Below are 23,020 nucleotides of genomic sequence, written 5' to 3'. Positions count from 1 at the left end.
GGATTTGTGTTAACACAGACACTGATTTATTACTTATTATAAGTATTATTATTATATTTATTATTATTATTATTACTATTATTATTAGTACTAGTAGTCGGAGTATTATTATTATTAATATTATTATTATTATTATATAATTTTTTCTTGATAATTTTTTTATAATGCCTCTCAAATTTTTTATGCTAGGATATTATAAATAAAGCTTGTGTATCTGGATTTATGTTAACACACACACAGATCTATTAATATTATTATTATTATTATTATTATTATTATTATTATTGTTATTATTATTATTACTATTATTAATATTATTATTATTATTATTATTTGTTTTTATTTGTGTATCTGGATTTATGTTAACACACACACACACACACACACACACGCATCTCTCTTTTAAATTCGACTCTTTTAAAAATCTACTTTTTTAGAATAATATTTTTTATAGGAAGCTTCACAAGATTATATTTGTGCATATACATTAGATTAGTCAGTACTGAAGCCAAATCTGGAGCTAATCTAACAAAATAACTTATGATAGCAGTCCAAAAATTATGAGTTAGGGAAAAATATTAAATAAAGATTTTAAAAACGAGTAAAAATCAAGATAAACAAAAAAATATAGATGTATTTTTAACATTTTGTAGTCAATGTCTAAAGTTGTTGGGTGACTAAAATGTTATTTTTAACAAATATATCTGTTTAATAAACCTGTTCTCTTCATTCTCTTCAAATGCACCAAAATATTTGACATATTTTCACTGAGAAATGAATAAACATACACGTTTTTAAAAAGGGGTGTAGTCATGTATTCTCAGCACATGTTTATACACATACATAAATTAAAAGTAATTTTTCTTATCATAAGGATTTTGTTTAAAAAATAAAGATTGTTACAGTCACTGGTGAGGATGAGAGTCCTGTTTAAAACTTGATCTCTGTGTATTTCATTTCATTAAATAATAATTTGTACACATGCCATGACATTTAGAACAAACAACATCAGAAAATGAAGTTTCAACTGAAGTGCTTTTTGATTGGCCAATGATGCGACTTATGAATATGTAATTAAGTAGATGACAGTGTATAATGACTCCATTTCATTTTATTTGACAAATTTGTATTTGTATTATTATTACTGTTGTTTATTTTTATTTAAGGGGGGCATGGTGGCGCAGTGGTTAGCGATGTGGCCTCACAGCAAGAAGGTCACTGGTTCGAGCCTCGGCTGGCCCAGTTGTCATTTCTGTGTGGAGTTTGCATGTTCTCCCCATGTTAGCGTGGGTGTCCTCTGGGTGCTCTGGTTTCCCCAACAGTCCAAACACATGTGCTATAGGTGAATTGGATAAACTAAATTGGCCGTAGTGAGTGTGTGTGTGAATGAGTGTGTATGGATGTTTTCTAATACTGCATTGCGGCTGGAAGGGCATCCAGTGCGTAAAACATATGCTGAATAAGTTGGCGGTTCATTCCGTGGTGGTGACCCCGATGAATAAAGGGACTAAGCAGAAGGAAAATTAATAAATCAATGAATGAATAATTGATATTATTTTTCACTTTTCCCTCTCTCATAGGCTAATTTTCATCATCCTACTTTATTTTATGTTGAGTATTTTAAAACTTAAAACCCTAAGGATGTAACAAAAATTAGGCTTATGTGTCATATTATTAATGTACAGATTATCCCAAATTACTCATGTTCATTGTTATGCTCTGTTCAACAACTAAATAAAAAATCAAATATGAGCCATCATTTATCCTGATCCTGAAAACTGAATCCTTAAATAATACTCCTTTAAAATTGTAATTATGGACGACGTTTTACGCAGCGGATGCCCTTCCAGCTGCAACCCATCACTGGGAAACACCCATACACTCTCATTCACATAAGCACACTCATACACTACAGCCAGTTTATTATCTTACCCAATTCCCATATACCGCATGTGTTTGGACTGTGGGGGAAACCGGAGCACTCGGAGGAAACCCACGCCAACACGGCGAGAACATGCAAACTCCACACAGAAATGCCAACTGACTCAACCTTCTTGCTGTGAGGCGATCGTTGTACCCACTGAGCCACCCATAATAATACAACATATATGAATATATAAAATAACAAAAATTTACAAATAAAATAAATGATAAAGAAAAATACGTATCAAGGGAGTTGGAGTTCTCAAGATGTGAATCTAAAATCCTCAATGATGAATATAGTTAGAATTGTTCTGAAATATTGTAGAATGTGTTCTGTCGCTCGTCATCTAACAGATATCTTGCTTTTTGGCTGATCTCCTTAATGTCTATATCACAAATTCCTCTTTAAACACGACTAGTTTTGGGTAAATTTTGAAATAATGTACATTTATGAATATAAGTTGTAATAATATTAACAAATTCGTCATTACATAAGATATATTTGGCGTCACGGTGGCGCAGTGTGCACAATCGGCTGGGTCAGTTGACATTTCTGTGTGGAGTTTGGATGTTCTCCCCGTGTTGGTGTGAGATTCCTCCGGGTGCCCCGGTTTCCCCCTCAAGTCCAGACAATTGGCTTTGAGTGTGAATGAGTGTGTATGGATGTTTCCCAGTGATGGGTAGCAGCTGGAAGGGCATCTGCTGCGTAAAACATTTGCTGGACAAGTTGGCGGTTCGTTCCGCTGTGGCGACCCCAGATTAATAAAGGGACTAAGCCAAAAAGAAAATGAATGAATGAGATATATTTTTAGCGGAACAAAAATAGTAAAAAACGGCTCTTAGTCCCGCCTATTTGTCACATCCATCCACGCTATTGGACACTCTTAACGTCAATCAATAACGTCAGCCTCCAGCGCCGCCGACGTCACGACCTCGCGTCATATCCACCATGTCGCGGTTGTTGCTGTTGAATTTTTCCTCTTACTTATTAAATCACTCATTCAGTTGTGTTTTATTAACGTCAACCCCTTCCACAACCCTAAACCTACCCCTCGCAGTAATATAAAAATAGTAATTATGACTGTACAGTGCCGCAAAAATTACGCTATATTGACATGCGCATGCCCAGTAGCCGCAGATGTATCCTTGCTACACCGCGTCGTTTGAAATATACGGTAAAGTTTTTCTGTAACTTATTATGATGAATCTGGTTTTAACGCCAGATTTCGTTTAGCAAGATTTAAACCTCAAACGACACGTGAATTGAATATATTTGAGTTGACTGTTAAACTCTGAACTTTGACAACATCGATACTGCTCAAGAGACTATAAACAAGCATATCATATGAGTCCACTAACAGACTGGGAGGATTCAGCCGGATTTAGTTATTCTATCTTATGCAATAGGTTTAATTACGTGTGTTAAGTACTACATGTTTATCCTTTGTTAGTCGTTGTTTTAGTATGCACTTGTAAGTGTTCACTAAAGCAGGGATGTCTGCGAGTCTGACTCCAGAACAGCAGCGGATGATCGAAGAAAATAGAAAACGAGCATTAGCCCGAAGAGCTGAAAGACAGGCTCAAATCACAGATCCTGGAAGTTCCCAAAACAAACACACACAGTCCTGGACAACAGGAGGCCCGGACAAAAACCACCAGCTTTTTGCATCTGATCGGGGACAGTCATCTACAAGACAGGTGGGCGTCAGAAACTTTTATTTGTCTTGTAACGCTTTACAATACGGTTGTATTAGTTAATGCATTTACCAACATGAACAAACAGTGAACAATACATCTCGCTGGATGTCTTTATTAAAAGGTAAATCAGTTTGCTGGCGAAAAATTAAGAAATGGTATTGAGATAAATGTAGATTTTTGCAATGGATAAGAGGAGACCACGTTTATTTTGGTATTGTGCATACTCTGCTACTTTATGGTGTGAGGCTCAAAAGCTTATGAATGATAATATTCAGTGTTCAAAACCTTTTGACATTGTTAGGGGAAAGTGTACTTTTTGGTTTTACTAACTATCCTATCCTACAAGACTGCACATCAATAACTGTCTGGTTTAGCTCAGCTACTAAATACGACCTCCAAAGACTACGTCGAATAGTTCGGACTGCTGAGCGAATCACTGGTACAACCCTTCCTACTCCCCAAGAACTGTACTTATCCAGAGCGAGCAGAAGGGCTGCCAAAATCACTCTGGACCCCTCACACCCAGCACACTGCCTCTTTGAACTTTTACCTTCTGGTCGACGCTACAGAGCACTGCGCACCAGAACAGCCCGACACAGAAACCGTTTCTTCCCTCAGGCAATCCATCTCATGAACACTTGATGATAATAATTGTGGAGCCAACATCACTACTTGCTATACACTTTTATACACATATACACTTATTTAACAACACACTTTACATGCCAATTTGCACATAACAGCTGCACATATAATGTTATATATAGTAATAAACATGTACATACACTTGTCAATCTGTATATTTGCACTCACTACTTACTTCTATTTTTTTTTAAATATATTTATTATCTGTTTTTTGTCCTGTCTCTGTTATCCTGTTGCACTGTAGAAGCTCTGTCACGAAAACAAATTCCTCGTATGTGTGAACATACCTGGCAATAAAGCTCTTTCTGATTCTGATTCAATCCAAGAGGACAATTGTTTTTATGTAATTAATTTGATTATTCTGCTAACCAAATTTTACATTCAAAATTTTAAATTCACTAGTAGCAAACCCAATTCAAGAGAGCCCCACTCACTTAAAATTAGCTTCATTTTTATAATGTATTTAATTTTTTTAATATTTGTGAAGTTTGTATGTTTATATTTTGTTTATACTTGCCTTCCCTTGGCATCTATACTTTCCCACTGTAAAATGTTATGTGCTATTGTCAGTGGTGAAGAGAGTACCATTACTTGCCTAAATATGTAGTGCAAATAGAGTAAAAGTATCTGTTGTAAATATTACTCAAAATATGAGTAAAAAGTAGCCCTTTTAAAAGTACTCGAGCAGTGAGTATTACGCTTTAACAGCTGATGCATTTACATGTCATTTGTGGATGTGTGTAAACGTAACATTCTGTAGTGCATTTAGTTATTGTCCAGCAGGCACAAAACATCATAAGACGTTAATATTAGGTTAGATTTAGGTTGGGATGTCAAAATTCAATGTCTAGCCAGCATCTAAGGACAATGTTATTTTGATGTTTAATAACGACGTCAAATGACATTGATATTTGGTTGATTTTTAGCTTGTATTAGAAAGTGACCGAAATCCAACATGGAGCCAACATCTTAAACCAACGTCATATTGACGTCAAGTACTGACATTTATTCTTTAGGTATGGCAACCAAAATCCAACGTCTGATAAATGTCATAGTGGTAACATCCACACAACATCAAGCTGTAACATCATTAGACGTTGATATTTGGTTGGTTTTAAGTTGGACATTGACGTCAGCCTGACGTTGAGTTCTGGCGTCAACCTAATTTTCATTTCCAAACATAATGCAACATCCCCACGACGTTGGGGTACAACGTCAATCTTGTGCAGGGGCGTAGCGAACATTTTAAAAGTGGGAGGACGGCTGTATGAGATCATATGTTCATATAATGTTAATTACCTGTTTCTAAATGGTCTGTCTCTAAAAGTGAGGGGGACGGATCCCCCCGTCCCCCCCAGTTGCTACGCCCCTGATCTGGTGTCATGTTGACATCTTGTGCCTGCTGGGTGTTTAAGGCCATTTCGATCATCATAAAGTAAACATCCGTCATCTTCTCATCAGTGACCTGCATCTAAACAGTCTCTGGGTCAATGCGTGTAAAGATTTTGCACATCTTCTTGGGCACTTTTAATGCTTCCAAACAGTTTGCTGCAATTATAAATCGCCCATGTCTTGAGGCGATTTACCTTCTATGTGCGATTTGATTGGACAGGACTCAAAGGACTGATTTTTCTAATCCCCATAGACAAGAAAAAGTAGACAGTAGAATAAGTGACTGCAGATTAAATGAAAGTAGTGGAGTAAGAGTACCGATACGGCACTAAAAATGTACTCAAGAGAAAGTAAAAGTACACATTTTAAAACTGCTCCGTTACAGTAATTTAAGTATTTGTAATTTGTAACTTTACACCACCGGCTATTGTTCTTTAAACAATAAAGACACTTTTGTTTATATTTGATGGTTTTGGGTCAATTTTAAGTTCAATATTATTAGCCTCCTTCAGCAATATTAGTTTTAAATTGTCTACAGAACAAACCACTGTTATACAATGACTTGCCTAGTTAACCTAATTAAGCCTTTAAATGTCACTTTAAGCTGAATACTAGTGTCTTGAAAAAATATCTAGTCAAAAATCATCTACTGTCATCATGGCAAAGAAATCAGTTATTAAAACTATTATGTTTAGAAATGTGTTGAATAAAAGCTAATCTTCATTAAACAGAACTTGGAGAACAATAAAAAGGGACGCCTAATAATTCTGACTTCAACTGTATATGTAATACAAAATGTATTGTAATATTGATTGTAAATCAAATTATGTTCCTGTGTCTTATGTTCATTGTGCTCAATCTTTACAGACTCAGCTCATAGATGCTAATGCAGCGTGTGCAAAAACAGCACCTCCGACTTCCAGCCCTGCTGCCTCTACAGCTTCTAGTTTTTATGGACAGGCAGGAAAACCAAGCACTGGAGAAAAGAGACCATCTAAACCCCCTGAGCCCGCAGCAAATAACCCTGCAAAGAAACCAGCGGTGTCCTTGAGGGGAAGATGCGTTTCACACTCAGAAAACCGTTTTCGAGTGGAGGTGGGCTACCATGCAGACCTCATTCTAGTGTTCAAAAGCATTCCCTCCAAAAGCTACGGTGAGTTCAGACCATGCAGCTAATATCATTGTTTACAGAATGTTTATTGAGCTTATTCCTAATGTACGAGTGGCCACAGCCAATGGAATCTTTTTGGCTCGAGACTTCCACTGTCATTCACTTCCATTGATTTTTAGATGTTAAATAATAATTAATTATAATAATTCCTTATATTTATATAGCACTTTTCCTGAGCACTCAAAGCGCTTTACACATTGGGGGGAATCGTCTCATCCACCACCAGTGTGCAGCATGCACCTGGTTAACGCGACGGCAGCCATATTGCGGCAGACCACACACCAGCTGATTGGTGTAGAGGAGACAGAGTGATGAAGCCAATTATGATATCGGGATGGTTAAGAGGCCAGTGGGCAAATTTGGGATTTTTAATGACCACAGAGAGTCAGGACCTCAGTTTAACATCTCATCTGAAAGACGGCGCTTACTGAGCAGTATAGAGTCCCCATCAATATACTGGGGCATTAGGACCCACACAGACTGCAGGTTAAGCGCCCCCTGCTGGTCTCACTAACACCACTTTTGCTAGTTCTGCATGTTGATGTTTCATACTGATATTTTCTTATGATATTATTATTCTTTTTATGTATAGTCATAAACACACTTGTTTGTAGAGCAAGAAGTTTGACCGTTTTCTGCGGTTTAGTATTCCTAGTCATTTCTCCCGTAGGCAAGTTCTGAAACAAGCGCAAAAACAAGTGCACTTCCACATCGCAGATTATGGTCAATAGTGTGTGTATGTGTGTTTGTTAATCTTTGTGGATAATATCTGATGGCCTGTTATTTTTATGCATTACAGATCCTGCTACAAAGATGTGGAACTTCAGCCTTGAGGACTACCAGATGCTCAGTACGTCTTCATGAGTCAATCTAGAGCCATAGATACTTGCAAAATAAAAGAACGTTTTGCAAACAAAAAATTAAGTATTGCTCAAAAAATAAAAGAAATGCAAATCTCCAAAAATCGCAAAGCAAAAATTTACTTTTGAGAAATAAAAAATAATTTTGCTAACAAAAATAAAGAACTGCAAAGGGAAAATTAAGTTTTGAGAAATAAATGGAAATTTGCAACCCAAAAAATAAATAAAAGTCAAGCAGTGCAGAAAAATTTAAATATTAGCAATTAAAAGAAACTATCTACATATGCAAAACATTTTTTATAGTATTGCCTTTACAAACCAAACATTACAAGGGAACTTTGGTGTTTACGGCAGGCTGTAAGGCCATCTCTGTAATACTGTGTCTCCAGCTGATGACGTCGCTTAAATGGAGGCAGGTCTGCGCCTCGACTCCGCCCCCTTGTCCAATCAGGGCCACAAAGTGAAACGCGCAGAAACATGAAGTGCAAAGAGAAAACAGCCTCGCAAACTCACGTTTGACTAAAAAGCTAATCAAAATGAGCATTGCAATTGACTGGATGGGTTTTGATAAGGCAATGCAATATAAAATGTTTCGCATATATATATATATATATATATATATATATATATATATATATATATATATATATATATATATATATAAAATTGCTAATATTTTAGTTTTTCTGCACTGCTTGATGCTTGATTTTTTTTTTTAGTTCTTTTTTTGTTTGCAGATTTCATTTTTATTTCTCAAAACTTAATTTTCCCTTTGCAGATCTTTATTTTTGCTAGCAAAGTTATTTTTATTTCTCAAAAATATATCTTTGCTTTGCAATTTTTGAAGATTTGCATTTATTTTAATTTTTTGTAAATACTTTATTTTTTGCTTGCAAAACTTTCTTTTATTTTGCAAGTATATATGGCCTTTGACTTCATACTATTTGACATCATTATATATACAGTGGAGGAAATAAATATTCAGCACGTCACCATTTTTCTCAGAAAACATATTTCTAAAGGTGCTGTTGACTTGACATCTTTACTGGATTTTGGTGACAACCAAAGAAATGCATATATGAAAAAAAACAAAACGAATTAGTTAATAAATAAAATTATGTGTATTAAAAGGAAATGACACCAGGAAAAAGTTTTGAACACAAGAAGAAAGGGGGTGTAGAAAGGCAGTGAAACCCCAGACAGCAGCTAAAATCTCTCTTAGTAGTTAGAAAGCAACCCTCTGATGCATATAAATGTGTATATATTGTGTATATATACTTATATACTGTATATATATATATATATATATATATATATATATATATATATATATATATATATATATATATATATATATATATATATATATATATATATGTATATATAGGTATATATAGGTATATATACATAGGTATATATATTGTATATATTATATATATATATATATATATATATATATATATATATATATATATATATATATATATATATATATATATATATATATATATATATATATATATATATATATATATATATATAAAAAGATATAATATATACAATATATATATACCTATGTAATATATACAGTAGGAAACAGTCATGCTCATATCCCTTGCAAAATCTTTCCTAAAGTTGCTTTTATTCAACCGCATATGACACACGCTTCTCCCAAAAGATAATAAGATGTACAAGTGGCATCGTTGTGGAAAAATAAAATGCTCAGCTTTTATTTGCATATGATGTTTAAGTTAATACAACTGAATATTATTAGTTAGTATCTCCACTTAATAAAATAATTATGATTTTTCATTTGAATGCATTATCAGGCATTAACATCACAAGGTTAGGAAAAGTTTTCATCAGTAATTTAGTTAAATTAACTGATGGTGGAAGCGATGGAGGAGAAGCACTTTAGCATCGAGAGCAACACCATGTAAGTACATTTAGACCTGTTTTCAGTTGCTGTGTTTGTTTAGAGAACACTTAGACTTGTTTTCAGCTGGTTGTGTAATGCAGTGTTTCCCAACCCTGTTCCCGAAGGCACACCAACAGTCCACATTTTCAACCTCTCCCTAATCAAACACACCTAAATCAACTTATCATAACATCAGAAGAGACTCCAACACCTGAAGTTAATGGGTCTGAAAAGGGAGACATCCAAAATATGTACTGTTGGTGTGCCTTCAGGAACAGGGTTGGGAAAACTGGTGTAATGCTTTGCTTCTTAGACTTTACACACCTGAAACTTGTCTATAGCACTTGTTGCTATAGCACACTGCTGCTCTTATAGTTGTGTAAACTGCTTCCTTGTCCTCATTTGTAAGTCGGTTTGGATAAAAGCGTCTGCTAAATGACTAAATGTAAATGTAAATGTAGTAAAGCATCCTAACTACTCGGATTCATCGGGAATAGCTGTTTTAATCAACTCAACATGGGAAAAACAGAAGCTCTCTTCTGTTGGTTTGTGGACAGTCATGAATAAGACAAAGGAGCTTAGAGCTCCTGTGGCTGCGCATTGTGGCTGCACACAAGTATGCTGTATATCACAGGGTGTAATTGTGCTTGATTGTGTTTTAGTGGAGCAGGTGGCACATTTCCCCTCCATCTCACTCAAACCTCTGGAAGGGATGGAAGGGCTGAATATTTCTGCATCCTCCTGTCGGCCCAAAGACGCAGCAGCAATGGCGGCTCTGATGCGCCTCTGTCAGGGTTGGCAGAAACCGGGTGCTACAATGAAAGGGAAGTGCATTTTAGTGTCTCGCTCTCGGCTGGAGGTGGATATCGGATACCACCCTGATGTTATTGGGATTTTTAAGCAAATGCCATCCAAAAGTTACGGTGAGTTCATTAACACAAACTCTTTTACACACAAAATTGGATCTATATAATAGAAAGTCATTGGGCGTTCACTGAATTGGCTCAGTTAAGGATGTTAAATATTATGTTGCGTGGTGTAGCTTGTTTTATATTTTGCAGTACTTTAAACTGAAGTCAAGTGTATGCACAGAGGCTCAGTGGTTAGCACTGCGGCCTCACAGCAAGAAGGTCGCTGGTTCGAGCCCCATTTCTGTGTGGAGTATGCATGTTCTCCTTGTGTCGGTGTGGATTTTCTCTGTGCTCCGGTTTCCCCACAGTCCAAAGACATGTGCTATAAGTGAATTGGATGAGCTAAATTGGCCGTAGTGTTCGAGTGTGTGTGTAAATGTGAGAGTGTGTGGGTGTTTCCCAGCACTGGGTTGCGGCTGGAAGGGCATCCGCTGTGTAAAGCATATGCTGGATTAGTTGGTGGTTCATTCCACTGTGGCGACCTTTGATAATCAGGGACCAAGCTGAAGGAGAATGAATAAATGAATGACAGAAACGGCCTCAAAGGTATTATTGCCTAAACGTAAAAACATTAAATATACATTTGTTTCTTCAAATAAAATAAAAACTTCACTGAAATAAAGAATAATAAATGTATATATTTTTTAATCTTTAAGTACTAAAATAACTACATATAAAACTGGGGGAGAAATGTAAATATGTAGACACTATAAAAGTATTTATAAGAGGCTAAAGTAAAACTCTACACAATTGAAGTGGTTAAAACGTGCGCAATTAAGGTTGCAGAGTTTGTCTTCTGCAGTTTTTGTAGTTCATTTGTTAGTGACTAACTTGTATCTTATATGAATTAAATTGTTTGTTTGTTTAATCATTTTCCTTTCCTTATTTAAATGCGATTTTGTGTTTATATTTATTTATATACAAAATATTCATTCATTCATTCATTTTCCTTCGGCTTAGTCCCTTTATTCATTAGGGGTCGCCACAGCGGAATGAACTGCCAACTTTCCAGCATATGTTTTACACAGTGAATGCCCTTTCAGCTGCTTCCCAGTACTGGGAAACACTCATACACTCTCACATTCACACTCATGAACTACGGCCAATTTAGTTAATTCAATTCACCTATAGCGCTTGTGTTTGGACTGTGGGGGAAACTGGAGCACCTGGAGGAAACCCATGCCAACACGGGGAGAACATGCAAACTCCACATAGAAATGCCACCTGGCCCAGTTGAACCAGTGAACTTCTTGCTGTGAGGTGACAGTGCTACCCATTGCGCCACTGTGTCACCTTTAAATAAAACGTATACAAATATATGTATAGTACAGTGCAAAAGTCTTTGGCCACTAGTATTGTGATTGTACATTGTTGTAGATTATTACATTACTGTGTGGAGCACAGCCTGTCCTCCACACTGAGATCTGATCATCATCCAGTGTGTCTGGATAGACATGAAGAACTTTGGCAACATCTCTAAGATGCTTAAAAAAAACCTACCTATATACACTCACCGTCCACTTTATTAGGTACACCTTACAAGTACCGGGTTAGACTACTTTTGCCTTCAGAACTGCCTTAATCCTTTGTGGCATAGATTCAACAAGATACTGGAAATATTCCTCAGAGATTTTGCTCCATATTGACAATATGGCATCACACAGTTGCTGCTGAATTGTTGTCTGCACATCCATGATGCGAATCTCCCGTTCCACCACATCCCAAAGGTGCTCTATTGGATTGATTTCTGGTGACTGTGGACGCCATTTGAGTATAGTGAACTCCTTGTCATGTTCAAGAAACCAGTCTGAGATGATTCACGCTTTATGACATAAGACTGTAGGAATATTTCCAGTACCTTGTTGAATCTACGCCACGAAGGATTAAGGCAGTTCTGAAGGCAAAAGTGGGTCCAACCCAGTATTTGTAAGGTGTACCTAATAAAGTGGCCGGTGAGTATATTCATACATGCATAGTATGTATGTGTGTTTTTTTTAAGCATCTTAGAGATCTTGCCAAAGTTGTTCTAGTTTTAGTTTGTCTCAGTTTGTTTTGTTTCTTCATGTCAGTCCAGACACACTGGATGCTGATCAGATCTCTGTGTGAATCACTGGCTGTTGTGTGTGTGTGTCTGTGTATATGTTTGTGAAAACTTACTGTGTGTGTCATGCATACATTTTAATTATTATTTGGTTATCATTAGACATGAAGACCAGAAAGTGGACCTTTCTTCTTGAGGATTACGGGAAACTCAGTGAGTTTTAAATTTGTCTAGCTTGATTACTGTGTTTTCCTGAATATAAACTTTTTAAATCATCTGAAATTTATTCCAACGCAACAAACATAATGTATTTATTGTGAAGCAAGCAAGCAAAACAGTTATTTCAGTGCATGTGGTTGATGATGGTGATGTTTTATCTGTAGTGGCGGATCTGAATGAACTGCCTACAGTGGAGACTGAGCCTTTACCTCACGCAGTTCTCCAGTCCTTCTCCAGTCAGTTTGAGAAAACCCAAACCAAAGCTCCAGTTCCTCCTGAAGCAGATCTCTCACACATCGATCCACAGCTCACACGCAGCCTCATGCCCTTCCAGAGAGACGGAGTCAAGTATGTGCCTCTGGTTATTTATTTTTATTTTATTTTGTTTGTTTGTTTGTTTGTTTGTTTGTTTGTTTGTTTGTTTGTTTGTTTGTGTGTGTGTGTGTGTGTGTGTGTGTGTGTGTGTGTGTGTGTGTGTGTGTGTGTGTGTGTGTGTGTGTGTGTGTGTGTGTGTGTGTGTGTGTGTGTGTTTTGTCAGTCTGTTTTAACTTGACTTTATTGTCATTTACATGTACTAGTGTACACAGAATGAAATTTCGTAGCATTGGCAATTAAATATATAATATAATATGATATAATATAATATAATATAATATAATATAATATAATACAATATATTATAATATGATATAATATAATATAATATAATATAATATAATATAATATAATATAATATAATATAATATGATATAACATGATATAATATAATATAATATAATATAATATAATATGATATAACATGATATAATATAATACAATATAATATAATATAATATAATATAATATAATATAATATGATATAACATGATATAATATAATACAATATAATATAATATAATATAATATAATATAATATAATATGATATAATATAATATAATATAATATAATATAATATAATATAATATACCACAATATATTATAATATGATATAATATAATATAATATGATATGATATAATATAATATAATATAATATAATATAATATAATATAATATAATATGATATGATATAATATAATATAATATAATACAATATAATATAATATAATATAATATAATATAATATAATATAATATAATATGATATAACATGATATAATACAATATAATATAATATAATATAATATAATATAATATAATATAATATGATATAATATAATATAATATAATATAATATAATATGATATAATATAATACAATATAATATACCACAATATACCAATATGTGTATAATCATATACACAGCAGCTGGTTGACGGTTCTTATCGTCAGGTGGATCTATAGTGCAAATCATAACAGTGCAAACAAGTTTTAGGGTGACAAAATAAATAAATTGTGACCATTTAATAGTTTAGTAGTCTGATGGCCAGTGGGAGAAAGCTTCTGCAAAATATAATGGTTCTGCATTTAATGCTGTGGAACCTCTTCCCAAACTCGAGTGTGAAGAACAGTCCATAGTGGGGGTGGGTAGTGTTTTTGATAATGTTTCTGGCCTCACTTTGGTGCAATATTCTGAATGGAGGAGAGGGTAGTCCTGATAATCCTCTCCGCTGACCTCACCACTCTCCTCACATTCTTCCAGTCAGAGGCACTACAGCCTTCACACAGAGATACAGCTAGGTAAGAAGCTCACTTTTTCTTCATGACCATATGGTTAAATGGAAAGAAAGTTAGCTAATGGACTTTCAATGAGCAGTTCCTGTATTGCACACAATTGAGCATGGTTCTTACAATAGCTATCTTTCATCCACCTATTTTATGCACATTTTTGATATGCGCATAAAAAATTGGTTGATGGAAACACCAAGATGGGCATACATTTTTTAATATTGTGGATAAAAACGTCTGCGCATAACTGAGTAGGATAAACTTTATATTCAATAAGAAAAGATGTGCATAAACTACGATGGAAACTCTTTTACTGAACAAATTTCAGTATGTGCATTAAAAAGATCATGTGATTTTGTTATAAGAGATCATGTGATGATAAAAATGTGTGTGAATGGACAAACCAGCAAGCTGAGCGCACTGTGAAACATCTGAAATGTTGTTTTGGTCATTCTAAAGCACCTTAACTCTTTCAGTATTAGTGTTGTTATATTATTAATCACCTCCAGAAGAGCGTCTGTGCTCCACGTCTCATGGCTTCAAATGCCACCACACGTTCATTGCGTGTCAGCATTGTCTTCTGAGATGCAAGTCATTTATTAAATGAAGAATAGATTGACGCAGCTTCTCTTACCGCAGCAAAGTCCATTTTATTGTTGATATTTGACGGCAGTTAATCAGTAGGTGATGATCGTTGCATGGAAACGCTGATTTATTCGCAAGTCTTTTATGCAATATTCCAGTTTTGCAAATAAATTTAATTAGCATTTTTGTAAGGAAACAGCTAATAACTGTGTTTTTATCCACCTGCTTTTATGCACATTTTAGAATATCGCATAAAAAAATGCTTAATGGAAATGCCAAGATGCGAATACATTTTGTAAATGCACATAAATAATGTATGCGCACAACTGTTAAAGTTGAAATGCACATAAACTACAATAGAAACACATTTACCGAATACATTCCAGCATACATAGTCATATTTTTTTATTAACAGATCATGTGATGATAAAAATGTGTGTGATGGAACGCATTAATGGACAAACTGCCATTTTGAGCACATTGTAAAACATCTGACATGTTGTCTTGCTCATTCTAAAACTTAGCTAAAGTCTGTCATCACAGTGGTTCAGTATTATTACTACTAGAGCTGCACAATTAATCGAAAAAAGATCGCGATCTCCATTCGACCCCCTAGACCAGGCATGTCCAAGCTCGGTCCTGGAGGGCCGGTGTCCTGCAAAGTTTAGTTCCAACCCCAATCAGACACACCTGGGCTAGCTAATCAAGCACTTACTAGGCTTTCTAGAAACATCCGTGCAGGTGTGTTGAGGCAAGTTGGAGCTAAAATCTGCAGGACACCGGCCCTCCAGGACCGAGTTTGGACACCCCTGCCCTAGACGATATTAATCCAGCATTTCTACGATTCTGCCAATCACATTTTCAAGTTCAGGAGAGAAGCAAGGCGGCTGCAGGAGTCTTTTCATTGTTTCACAAAATTGCTCAGCGACATGGACACCTCCAAATGATGATGAAAGAGTCACATACTGTATTTATAAGGTATAATTCACCTAAAAATGTCCTTTTTGTCTTCATATAATGCTGTATTCGCGGCCGGGAAATCACACGTAACGTGAGCTGCTGATCGTGAGCTGTTATCACAGAGAGGGCGGGCGCGCGCCCTACTTAATGATAGACCCGCGCATCTACTTTAGTTAGCAAAACCTGCATAGGCTGTGAGTAACAGGTAATAACGTTGTAAATAATCTTCAGTTTGTGGCACAGAGTGATCGTTTGAGAGCCGCGAGTGAAGTATGAACAGCACTTAGCAGTGAAAATGAAACCCAAAGCGTGCACATCATTTAAATAATCATATCGCATTGTAGAGTTATGATTACGACAAGTGTTTGACATGTTTTTTCTTTCATAGCGAACACACAGTTGTGCATGAAAATAAATGTTTACAGTGTCAGTATAACTACTCTAGCCTATATAATGTTGATTTTACCAGTGAATTAAATGGTCTGATAATGTTGTCCATGACAGATTGCAAGCATAGGCCTATATCTCAAACATAATTCAACATCAGAATTATTATAAGTAGAATAGAATTATTTATAGAAACCAGTAGACCTACACATAATATTATTATTGTTTTACCATATGTTTAAGAAAAAACAATAATAATAGCCTACTCATATTAACCTTTATTATACATCTACAGAATCGAGAGAAAATCAAGCAAAAAAATCGCGATTCTCATTTTAGCCAGAATCGTGCAGCTCTAATTACTACTATAATGTTATTCCTTCCAGTCTTGAGCATCTGTCTGTGTTCCCAAAGTGCGCCTCACGCCTTCAAATGCCACCGCATTGCGTTCATTGCATTTCGTCTTCTGAGGCACAACTCCGTTATCAGAGAAGAAGAAAAACCACAGTGGCTTCTTCCAACGCACTAAACTACGTTTTTCAGTCTGATGTTTGGCGCCAGTTTAACAGGAAGTGATCATTTTGTTAACTTTGACTCATTGGATGGAAACTCTGCTTTATTCACTAATGTCTCATTTCTTTTGCGCATAAATCTAACTCGCATCTTTCAATGGAAACATAGCTAATGCCATGGCTTTTATTCTCGAGAACATATAGATTAGATTAGATTAGATTAGATTAGATTAGATTAGATGAGTCTGGTTTCTCTGAAGGTTTTTTTTCTTCACTTCCGCCATTAGTGAAGTTTTTTTTTCCCTCTCCGCTGTCGCCACTGGCTTGCATGGTTCGGGATCTGTAGAGCTGCGCATCGTTGGATTTGCTCTTCAGTGTTTGGACTCTCAGTAGTGATTATTAAACCACACTGAACTGAGCTCAACTGAACTGAACTTAAACACTACAAACTGAACTACACTGTTCCTATTTACTGTGACCTTTTATGTGAAGCTGCTTTGACACAATCTACATTGTATAAGCGCTATACAAATAAAGGTGAATTGAATTGAAATTAGATTAGATTAGTATGTCTTTATTGTCCCCGAAGGGCAATTAGGTTTACAGCAATAGCCGACGGTTTACAGCAACAAGTCACACTCAACAACATAAAAATAACAGTAAACAATACAATTAATCATGAAAAACACAAATATATACTGTGCATGCAACAAACGTGGCTTTGAATAAAAGCTTCTGTCAGGTGCATGAGTGTAAACGTAATGTTTCTCAGTTTTGCAGTGTCCAGAGAGGGCCGTTTGCTACTGGCTGATGATATGGGCCTCGGGAAGACGGTTCAGGCCATCTGCATCGCTGCCTATTACAGGAGTGAGTGGCCTCTGCTGGTGGTCGCCCCGTCCTCAGTGCGCTTCACATGGGCTGAGGTACACACTGTTTTTATTTATGCATCTCGTACCATTCAGAAATATGCTCCTCAAGCATGCATTTATTTGCTTAAACATTCTGTAAAAACAGTAATATTGTGAACAGAGTTTATACAGTAGGTTAACCCTTAAAGGCAAGGCAAATTTATTTATATTGCACATTTCATAGACAATGGTAATACAAAGTGCTTTACGCAAACAAGAATGAAAGAAACGTAATTTACAAGTGTAATAAAATTAAAACAACAAGTGATTAAAATCTGTTTTAAAGGAATGAAAAAGAAAGAGATAATAGTAAGATCTGTCGGATGTAGCACAAATAAACTAAAAATAAACTTGTGCTAATTGTGCGTGCGTGTGCGTGCGTGCGCGTGCGTGCGTGCGTGCGCGTGCGTGCGTGCGTGCGTGTGCGTGCGCGTGCGTGCGTGTGCGTGCGTGTGTGTGGGTGTGTGTGGGTGTGTGTGGATGTGAGAGTTTATGCATGTTTTGCAGTACTGGGTTGCAACTGGAAGGGCATCCACTGAATAAAACATATGCCGGAATAGTTGTCGGTTCATTTTGCTGTGGTGCCTGTTATAAATAAGGGACTACACCGAAGGAAAATGAATTAATGAATATTCTATTTAAAGTATGAAGCTGATTGGTTAGTTCTGATCTAAAAGCAAATACGAATAAATTGTGTGTTATTTCTGTGTGTTTTTTTTCCTCAGGCTTTCCGCCGATGGCTGCCTTCAGTGAAGCCGGACAGCATTAATGTGGTGGTTAAAGGAAAAGACAGCCTGCGCTCCGGCATCGTCAACATCATCAGCTACGACCTGCTCAACAAGATGGACAAACAGCCGCCGTCCAGCCCGTTCAACGTCATCATCATGGTAAGAGCGAGACGCCTTATTTAATTTTTTATAAAAACTCCTAATACATGCCGCACTTTGACTTTTATTAAAATCTGTGGCCCTCAAAAGCAGTGGATGTGATTCAGAGTTTTTGCAAAAATAAATATAACAATTTTTTTTGTGATTTACTGCTGAAGCTCTTATCACAGTTTATTGTATTATCACCATATTGAGTTGGAAAAAAGGTTACTTTTAACAGGTTTAATAGCAAAACATACTTTTTGTATTGCTTTATTGTATAAGCATATTATGCAGAGAAAACAAGTGTTTCAAACTTATTTAATTGCAAAAGGATTATAAAGTACAGCAGGTCACACTTTACTATAAAGTTTTAGTAAATGCGTTAAAATCAGCAGTGAGAAGAAATAGTTATATTTACGATGTTTAAGTTAATACAACTGAATGTTATTAGTTAGTATCTCCACTTAATAAAATAATTATGATTTTTCATTTGAATGCTATATCAGGCATTAACATCACAAGGTTAGGAAAAGTTTTCATCAGTAATTTAGTTAAATTAACTGATGGTGGAAGCGATGGAGGAGAAGCACTTTAGCATCGAGAGCAACACCATGTAAGTACATTTAGACCTGTTTTCAGTTGCTGTGTTTGGTTAGAGAACACTTAGACTTGTTTTCAGCTGGTTGTGTAATGCAGTGTTTCCCAACCCTGTTCCCAAAGGCACACCAACAGTACACATTTTCAACCTCTCCCTAATCAAACACACATGAATCAACTTATCATAACATCAGAAGAGACTCCAACACCTGAAGTTAATGGGTCTGAAAAGGGAGACATCCAAAATATGTACTGTTGGTGTGCCTCCAGGAACAGGGTTGGGAAAACTGGTGTAATGCTTTGCTTCTTAGACTTTACACACCTGAAACTTGTCTATAGCACTTGTTTACTGCTGCTCTTATAGTTGTGTAAATTGCTTCCTTGTCCTCATTTGTAAGTCGCTTTGGATAAAAGCGTCTGCTAAATGACTAAATGTAAATGTAATGGTAGCAAATAGAACCTTACTGTGAAGTGATAATGAACAATAGGCCCATAATTAATATTTAAAATAATTTTTATATACAGTTGAAGTCAGAATTATTAGCCCTCCTGAATAATTAGTCCCCTGTTTATTTTTTCCTCAATTTCTGTTTTAAGGAACGAAGATTTTTTTTCAGCACATTTCTGACCTTAATAGTTTTAATGACTCATTTCTAATAACTGATTTATTTAATCTTTGCCATGATGACAGCAAATAATATTTGGCTAGATATTTTTCAGGATACTAGTATTCAGATTAAAGTGACATTTAAAGTCTTAACTAGGTTAATTAGGCAAGTTAGGGTAATTAGGCAAGTCATTGTACAACAGTGGTTTGTTCTATAGAGCAGGGTTTCTCAACCTTTTTCACTTCAGGGCACACTTCTTTCTCTAATAAATTTTTGAAGGCCCACCTGTTTGACATTTTCTCTAAAATGTTTGTATGAAATGCTCTTTTAAACCTTTATTTATTAACACACACTCTATAAAACAGGGGTTCTCAAACTTTTTAGCCCGCAACCCCTAAAATAACAACATTGTTATTAACAACAGTGACTCGCGACCCCCTCTATGCTTGGAGATGGTTATAAGCATACAAATATTGCACACATTGGTGCACACACACCAATAGGAACTATATAAACAAGCTTATAGCCCGTTTCCACTGAGTGGTACGGTACGGTTCGGTTTGGTGCGCTTTTATGGCCGTTTCCACTGTCAAAAAGCGTACCGAACCGAACCGTACCGTACCACTTTTTCGGCACCCTTTTGAAAGGGTACCAAACACGAGAAAGGGTACCAAAAGGCGGAGCCACACGCGCAGCTGAACGCTATTGGTTTACAGAGATACGTCATTCACTTACGCAACAAGCCAGAATGAAAACAAAAAACCCGCCATGTTTGAAAAACACAGCGAGAGATTTTAGCGGAATTATTTATACATATAATAACGAGCCATGGTCGACCCGGGTTAAAACAAACCTTGTCGTCATCTTGATAAACAGCCACAAATCCAAGAAGAAGAGCAGATTTACCCTGTGCCCCGTAGTTTTATACGAGCCAGTCTGAGGCGCGAGCGGTTTCGCTTTCTTGCTAGCGCTCGTGTGCGTCTAACATTATATCTGAAATAACAAACTTCTTGAGCTGATGATAATAACCTGCGCTTGATTATTGACGTGCTTTTGAAACCCGATCCTGTCAGACACTGACAAACGCAAGAGTGAAGCATGAAGAAACAAAGGAGAAGCCGGAAAAAAAGGAGCACATTATTATTCAGCAAACATGAACAAAATGCCATGTATAACTCACTTATTATCTTCACCTTTTGGACTAATATGAACTGGGAATGACAGAATTAATGTCTAACAGAGGCTACATGTGCTGCTGAAGATTACAGACACAGATGAGAGGTTTTCACTGATTGTAGGCTATATTTTGTGTTGTTTTGAACCTAAATACGGACGAAATGTCTGTTGTGTGTGTTCTTCTGTATTTGGTAATATTGGAGACTGTAAGGGGCTGTATGTGTTCATATATGTTCATTTATTTAGTTATTTAATATAATTACAGACGTTACAGTAGGCTGTTTCGCACTGTCATTGATCTGCAGTTATAATCAACTCATGTTCATTGAAAAGTTAGTAATAATCATTTCTACACAAGTATTTATGTGTATGAAGCATCTGTTTTGTGAGAAGAGCTTCTCATATGATATGTGAATGACCCATACAGCTTTATTGTAGACATTTCCTCGAGTGAGAATGACGTCGACTGAAACTTTCTGTCATACACCACGCCCACCAAAAGGGTACCCTTGTTAGTGGAAACGCAAGCCTGATAAAGGTGACCTGTACCGTACCAGTCAGTGGAAACGAGCCTTTAATGACAACACAAAAAAAGTGCAACAGTCAAACAATCATCTATTTTTTATAATCATTATTCATTTGTTTAATTTAATATTAATCTCACTTAATGAGAATGGTGAGCACAATGTTTATAGCACAAGGCTTCTTGGTTTAATTTTGGAGACATGGAGCCACTTGGAGATCATCCTCCTTGTTCAATTGTGGCCTTTTTTTAATGTATGTGAGTGCCATAAAGGTGTCAAAGTTTAACATTGTAGCGTAAAATCAATCTGCTGCAACTAACACTATTGCTGTGATGTTAATCTAGCACAGGGGTCACCAATCTTGTTCCTGGAGGGCCGGTGCCCGACAGATTTTAGCTCCAACTCTAATCAAACACACCTGAACAAGCTAATCAAGGTCTTACTAGGTATACTTGAAACATACAGGCAGGTGTGTTGAGGCAAGTTGGAGCTAAACTCTGCAGGGACACCGGCCCTCCAGGACCAAGATTGGTGACCCCTGATCTAGCATAATAACCCCTGGGGTCGCAATCCAATAAAAAAAATGGAAAGGCTTATGTTTTCTGGTAACTATTAAATATTAAGTATATGTTAAATATATTCTAAGTTAAAAACTATTATTATATTCTTCAGGTTATGGATAAAATAAGATAATTCTAATAGTTTAATTAAATATATGAGATATGAGAAATCACCAAGCGACCCCCCCCCCCCCCCGCCCCCTCATTGCCTCGCGACCCCCACTTTGAGAACCACTGCTATAAAACACACTGAATCTGTAGAAACGCGTTGATCTGATGGCGATCTGAGTTTGCAGCAGGATATTATTGGGAGATCTATGGCAGAAACAGCCTCGCTAGATCCTCCTGTATAGTCACGCGCTCCTTAAACACTTACAGGGCGTTAATTTGGACAACTATGCAGATATATGAAATAGTTCACACAAAAATACACAAAAAGAGAGACTTTTACTTCACGCATTGTTTGTGAATGAATCATGAGGCTGAAGAGTTTGAAGTAATCATTTAGCAAACAGGAGATCATTTTAATATAGCATGTTAATGATGAAATCCAAAAATGTATGTATAATATTAAGCTCGCGGCCCACCTGCAGCATCGTTGAGGCCCACTAGTGGGCGGCCCACCTGATGAGAATCCCTGCTGTAGAAGATCTGATAAACAAATATTGCTTAAGGAGGCTAATATTATTGACCTTAAAATGGTTTTAAAAAAGAAATTAAAAACAGCTTTTATTCTAGCCGAAATAAAACAAATAAGACTTTCTCCAGAAGGAAAAATATGATAGGAAATACTGTGAAAAATTCCTTGCTCTATGTTAGACATCATCAAAAAGAAAACAAATTTTTTTTTCATATCATCCCATAAACCCTGTGTCCTTCAAATATCAAG

General features: G+C 36.1%; 1 protein-coding gene across 1 annotated transcript in view; it reads left to right on the top strand.

The window, feature by feature from the left end:
• Positions 1–2,959: 2,959 nt before the first annotated feature.
• Positions 2,960–23,020, top strand: part of smarcal1 (SWI/SNF related, matrix associated, actin dependent regulator of chromatin, subfamily a-like 1) — a 22,984-nt gene continuing 2,923 nt past the window's right edge. Inside the window, exons 1-8 of the mRNA XM_056466086.1 lie at positions 2,960–3,621; positions 6,526–6,811; positions 7,629–7,679; positions 10,270–10,530; positions 12,722–12,772; positions 12,943–13,126; positions 17,662–17,812; positions 18,523–18,684. Coding sequence (XP_056322061.1) covers positions 3,418–3,621; positions 6,526–6,811; positions 7,629–7,679; positions 10,270–10,530; positions 12,722–12,772; positions 12,943–13,126; positions 17,662–17,812; positions 18,523–18,684 — 1,350 coding nt within the window. The 5' untranslated portion in view covers positions 2,960–3,417. The remainder of the gene's footprint in view (positions 3,622–6,525; positions 6,812–7,628; positions 7,680–10,269; positions 10,531–12,721; positions 12,773–12,942; positions 13,127–17,661; positions 17,813–18,522; positions 18,685–23,020) is intronic.

The sequence above is a fragment of the Danio aesculapii genome, chromosome 9 (genome assembly GCF_903798145.1).
Source record: "Danio aesculapii chromosome 9, fDanAes4.1, whole genome shotgun sequence".
Taxonomy (NCBI): domain Eukaryota; kingdom Metazoa; phylum Chordata; class Actinopteri; order Cypriniformes; family Danionidae; genus Danio; species Danio aesculapii.
This window is presented reverse-complemented; position numbering and strand designations above follow the sequence as displayed.